The following is a 6,281-nucleotide window of genomic DNA, read 5'->3' as shown; positions in this document are numbered from 1 at the left end:
CAAGCCATGGAAACAGTAAAGAAGATAGAGCCTCATCTTTTCAAAGTCGTAGGTAATTCTGTAAAATACTGATAAATGTAAATTTATCTTTGAAATATATTTGGAAGATGGGACAAAGTTCACAAAAACATAATTAGGTTCATTAATCATCAAAGTTTTATCCCTAAGGGTAATAACTTTAGTCTATTATTACAATGTTAATCTCCATCAGCTTCCACTTTCTAACTCGGACTCCAGATAAAAGTTAAAAAGAACTGAAGCTATAGCAGTCCACACAATACTAAATGGGCTCGATTACTGCCACTAAGTTTTGAATCTTGGAAACATAAAAACACTTTGTAGTCTCAAGACAAATAAGTAATGAAGTTATCAGAAGTTTATAATTACACTGACCTAAATTAATCATTATTTGTTTAGAGGAAAACTCACAGTTTAAATGAGAATCAAACCCTGTTTGCTTCCTTCTTTGCTGGTTCCAGATACAAATAATGAGCAAAACGGTTTGAAGTCGATGTTTTCTATATCCAGCCCAGGGGAAATGAAAGTTAAAAATACGAAACAAGAAGCACTAAAGAGAACCATAAGTATTACCTAATATGTTGTTCATCTTTTGGAGAGATAAAGAAATCCTGACTGGACATTTTTGACACCCAGTTGTTGTGGTGGACATCACTTCCTCATTGAAGGAGGGACAGCAGAATGACTGATGAGGACTGAGAAAAGCTAATTTTATATTTTCTTATATTTTTTTTTCTTTTAGTCTTGTACCATATATTTCTCTGTCCTCCTTTCTAAGAGATTTAGGCATAACTGTTTCCATCCTGCTTGTCAAGTCAAATCAAAATTTATTCCTAAAGCCCTTTTCATGCACAGTGCAACACAAAGTGCTGTACCAAAACCATTTATACATACACTATCACTCAAAGGTTTGGAGACACTTTCCCATTAAATCCAATGGTAAACGGACTACTTGCAAGGAAACTATATTTTGGGTTTCCATTCACACCAGAAGACAGCCCACCCATGGGCACCACTACAGAAATGGCCCAGGCCAGGACACACTGGGTCCACATAGCCACAGGGCTGCAGTGCAGAACCCCAACAGGCCACCCAGACTAGGACCGTCACCACAGCAAACCCCACAGGCAAAGCTAAGAGTGTGAAGGATCTCCAAGATAGAATAGAAAAGCAGAGACCCCACAACCAGTACCAGTTATTCATTTGGCAGTGAAAGCTGTTCTTTTCTTGCTGCTCAAAATTAGCATAAATTTAGCTTTGCACACCTTTAGAGGAAACTATAATGTAGTATTTACTGATGTTTTAGTAAGAATGATCATTTTCTTTTTAACTTAGTTTTTTTTTCCAGGTTAAATTTTGTGGTTTGATTGAAAGATGTAAAGATTTAACCAGATTGAAACTTTAAATGATGGGAATTTATATAGTGAATCTACAACATCTTTCCAGCTTGAGCCAACAAGAGTGAGCTCATTGCTACTGGCTGCAGTGGAAAAAGGTCAATATTTGTTTAATCACTCTTAACTACATCACAGCATTTATGTGGTCACCGAATACTAATTAAATTCAACTGTAATTATTAAATATAAAGTGTCATTGAGTCAATTAATAAGAGGCAGGTGAGAGGCATGGCATTTCAACTGAGATTTAATTTTGGAAAAGCAAAAGAGAGGACGATGCAGAGAGATGCCAGGAAGACACACACGTGAGAACATTTCAAATTAAAATTCACAAAATGAGTCATTTACTTTATTGGAACTACAAATCATATATGATCATGTGTTCACACATTTTTAATACATTTAAGTTTACATTTTTAATAGAACTTTTTTCAAATCTCAGGCATTATTAACCTGTAATTTTGAAACTATATCTTTGAGCAGGTATGAAATATGGTCTTTCATAAAAAGTAAATAAAAGTCATAAAAAGTCACTGCATGACAGATGAGAGCTTTCTATAGCTGACAGATGATGTAAGCATTCAGGGAGCAGTCATGTGTCACTCGCCAGATGCCGTTATCTGACAACATGGAGCAGCCTGTATCCTGGATGGATTTATCTGGCTGTGCTGCTCCCCATTTAGTAAAGGTCAGAGGTCGACTCTTCATGTCAGCCTCAAAATTCCCCTCTGCTTTTTTACTGTTGATATTGATCCAGGCAATTTTATCAGTTTCACCCCACAGCTGAGTCAGCTTGCTGTTCTCCTCCTCAGTCTGGGGCAGAGCCAGCTCGAGGCCTTGTTGGGAGCAGAAGTTGACAGCCTTGGAGAACGAGCCTTTATCCTTGTTGGAAACAAAGTATTTCTGACCAACTTTCTGCACGTATTTAAAGTTTATGGCTGAAAAAGGAGAAAAACATGCCATGAATGACTGAAATGTGCAAATAGCACCATAATGGTGGTGAAATATTTATCTAATTGTATGTACATGTGAGTCAGTGCAAACCAAAACCAGTCATCAAGAAAATGCCTTAATAATAGTTATGTATATCTGAGATTCTAAGAAGCCTAAATTGGCTTGATATTTCTATGAGACTTTGGGATGCTGGTAAAAATATATACAGAAATATAAACATAAAGCAATAATATGGCAATTTAAAAACCCCACTACTTTAGTCTTAACAACAAACAGAAAAGATATCACAGCTCTAACCTTAATTTGTGGATAGTTTGGCAACTCTGATTGCAGAAAGGGATTTTTAGGTGTTGCTGAGCCCAGACAGTATATATATTCTTATTTATCTTGGGGGTTATGGCTCAGAAGGTTTGAGCATCTCTGCTCTAGAGTAAAGTCCTCCAACTTAGTTCTAATTAAACTGGTAGGGCTGGTTCTCAGACACCAGCATGAAACTGGAGCCAGAACCAGGACAGTGTTTGTCTGAAATCACTATTATTGGAAGCAAATATGAGATAAGGATTGTCAGCCATCCTGCTTTGAGGCAGAAAATGATCTTTGGCCCTGTTTTGAACAGAGCACAGTAATATTTCAACATACTATAATGTTTTTTAATACGTTATTAATGTACATGCTGAAAAGTTAAAAGTCTTCTATGTTTTTACATTAAGCAATATCAACCCTGAATTTCTCATAACTTTTTAAAGGCATGTGTCAGCAGGTTAATGAACCTCTGCCTTTATTTAACACTCTGCCTCTGTAAGCTGCTCTTACTATGTCTGCTCTCCCAACTTGTTTTCTATTAAATGTAAATAGTTTTAACATCTTCCTCCAGCTGTTTCTCTTAGGATGGACTTTTCCAGCCTTCTGCTGCCGCCTTTCTAAATTTTCCTGGATATGTTACAGCCATTAAATTCAAGATGAGCTATTTTTTTCATGGACCAGTTAAATATCTTTCAGTCAATATTTGATATTTTTCCTTTAATGGATTGGTAGTAAATTATTGATCTATAATGTTTGTTTGGTTGTTATTGACAAATTTATGTATCTTCCAAAATTGTTTCAAGCTGGTGTTGTAAAATTAACACAGAAGAAAAGTTGTAATAAATAGCATGTAATAAATCACCATCCACATTTACTTGCCCTGTCTGGCATCATAGAAGCAAAATGGGAATGTAGCTGCAAAAAATTTTCTTCGCCAAGAGGAGCTTACTATATTGCTATACTGCTATACTTTTCAGAATCAGAATCACTTTTTTCCCCATGTTCGAACAAACAAACAAGGAATTTGACTTTGGTGGCAAGTTGCTCTCCTTGATTTTACAATGAAAAAATTAAGGAATAAGCAAAGAAGAGAGAAAAAAAGTTAATATAAATAACTACAAATGCAGAGTAAAAGTAAAAGTAAAATAAAAATGAATAAATAGTTATATAAGTACAAGCAACAATGAACATTTTATTCTCTAAATATTTACATGGTATCCACACCATATTGAATGTAATTAAAGGTTGTGCAAATGTGTCTTGAATAGGATACTTACCCAGCTCTAACTTAGCAATGGTCCTCTTTAATGTTTTAATATCCTGTTCAAATGAGCCAAAGACATCTGAGATGAACAGAATAAGTTCAGGTAAATAGTTTAGAAATGCACAAATGAAATCACATCTGCTGCGATGGACTGGCGAGCTGTCCTGGGTGTACCCTTCCTTTCATCCAAAGACTGCTGGGATAGGCTCCAGCTTCTCCACAACTCTTCATCGGATTAAGCGGTTAGGATACTTAATGAATGAATGAAATCACATCTGAACCAGTGAATTGTTTCTCTTTTTCTTTAAATGACAACAATATTAATATTTACTTTACAATGTAATGTAAACTGGGTTTCAATACTTTATGAAACATTTAACGTGACCCAGAAGGCTGAGGGAATTGTTTATGCATATTTATTTCCACTTAATATTATTTTGTTATTATTAAAAATCATTGTTATGATTAAATAACTCTGGACTTTTCAAAGGATGATAAGTACTAATTGGTAATGTTGTGATCCACTTTATAAGTTATATCAAATGTAGTACTACTGATACAGCAATCATTTATTCATTCACTTTCTATATTGCTTATATCAGTTGGGGTCACTGGAGCTGGAGCCTATCCCAGCAATTAGTCGGGAAGATGGGTACACCTTGGATAGGTCCTCAGTTTACAATATGAGCTCATTAAGTAGGTTGCTACATTCAATCACAATCACCTCGTTCACACATTAAAATTGGTCCAGGTGGTCCAAATGGTCCAGGAAATCCAGGTCGTCCCTTTGGTCCAGGATATCCTGGGTCAAAATAACCAAAAGAACCAGAATCAACTTTATGGACCAATTTCTACAAATAGAAACATTTTAATTTAGTTCTCCTTGTTTTCAGTGGACCAGACATGAAGAACTGATATTACAGATAAGAACATTGACAACACCATGACTGAGCGCTGAAAGAAAAAAAAAACCTTTCCTGCTTGATTTTTCTCCAGAGACAAACCTGGTGACCCAGGAAAACCAGGATCTCCCTTGGGTCCCCTCATTCCTGGATCTCCCTTGTCACCTTTGGGACCAAAAAGTCCCTGATTGTAGACTGTACGGACCATCAAGCAGAAGACACAAGAAAGCAGATCCAGTCTCATCTTCTAGATGTTGAATGGAAACAAAATCAGTTAAATTAATTTTACAACAGAAATAACTGTCTATTACTACAATGTCTGTGTCCATTAGTTTTCTACTTTCCAACACTGATTCCAAATGAAAGATGGGAATAACTGTTTACCAGTAAACAAAATACTAAATGACCTCTGCTACTCCGACTAATTTTTTCATCATGTAAACATAAAATCACGTTGTCGTTTAAATTTAAAGGAGTGATAAATATTTTCAAAAGTTTCTAATTAACATAGTAATGAACATTGCTGGAAAGAAACGTATAAATTATTATTATTTCTGTCAGTAAGACCAGATAAACGTTGGAAATAACAAAAATTTTACAAACAGCAGTTATAATCTTAACCTATATGAATTATTGTTAGAAAGAAACTCACAGTTTGCATTGGAATGATCTCCTGTGTGTTGCTCTTTTGCTGTTTCAGACACAAGTGATGACAAAACCAGTGTTAAGTCAGATGGTGGCTATCCAGCCCAGGGGAAACGAAAATCAAAAATGTGCAACATGAAGCACTTAATAAAAAAGAAAAAGAAAAACAGAAGTATTAGCTAATACACTGTTCATCCTTTACTGAGAGGAAGAAACCCTCACTGGACTATTTGGACAGACTGAATAAGGTCAGCAGAATTACTATCCTTGTTTCTTTACAGGTGATGATGATGATGTATAAACTGATTTTAAGGCACTAGGAAATATTCTGTCACTTATAGGACCAAGATTTGGAAGCACAATGCAGTCGGAAGAACATATCAGGCAAACTAAAGGCTCCTTTATGCTCGACGCAGAAGACGGATGCACAGACATACAGACAGCTTCATCTGTCTGAATGTCTGTGTTTTATAAAGTTTTCTTTATAATAATGAAATCATTTAAAGAAAACCACTGAAAAAGATGAAGTTTATACACCAAGCCTGTAAGTGGCGCTGTAAATCTGCTGTAGAAATACACCACACTCTAATAACATACATAACATACAAAATACTATTTCTTACTTTCTTTCGTTCCTTCTTATGGATCATGTGCATAGAAAGCTCAGTTTACATAAAGTTGATTGAAAACGCGCCTAAAACATTTTTTTGTTTTGTTTTCATTATTAAATACATTAATATGCTAATATCCAATATACTCTGTAAACTGTTAGTTGCAATGCAACAAATATGTTGTGTG

The 6,281-nt window shown here is 35.3% G+C and overlaps 1 protein-coding gene across 1 annotated transcript; it reads right to left on the bottom strand.

Moving 5' to 3' along the window:
• Nucleotides 1-1,691: 1,691 nt before the first annotated feature.
• LOC306761438 (phospholipase A2 inhibitor subunit A-like) lies at nt 1,692-5,530 on the bottom strand. The gene is made up of 5 exons (XM_079247595.1): nt 5,491-5,530; nt 4,941-5,085; nt 4,661-4,738; nt 3,950-4,015; nt 1,692-2,353 (listed from the first exon to the last, which is right to left on the bottom strand). Exons 1-5 carry the CDS (start codon nt 5,497-5,499, stop codon nt 1,971-1,973), a joined length of 681 nt encoding a protein of 226 aa, XP_079103721.1. The 5' UTR covers nt 5,500-5,530; the 3' UTR covers nt 1,692-1,970.
• Nucleotides 5,531-6,281: the final 751 nt, after the last annotated feature.

Source organism: Telmatherina bonti, assembly GCF_933228915.1.
Source record: "Telmatherina bonti genome assembly, chromosome: 2".
Taxonomy (NCBI): domain Eukaryota; kingdom Metazoa; phylum Chordata; class Actinopteri; order Atheriniformes; family Telmatherinidae; genus Telmatherina; species Telmatherina bonti.
The sequence above is the reverse complement of the archived record's forward strand: the minus strand, read 5'-3'. Positions and strand labels throughout refer to the sequence as shown.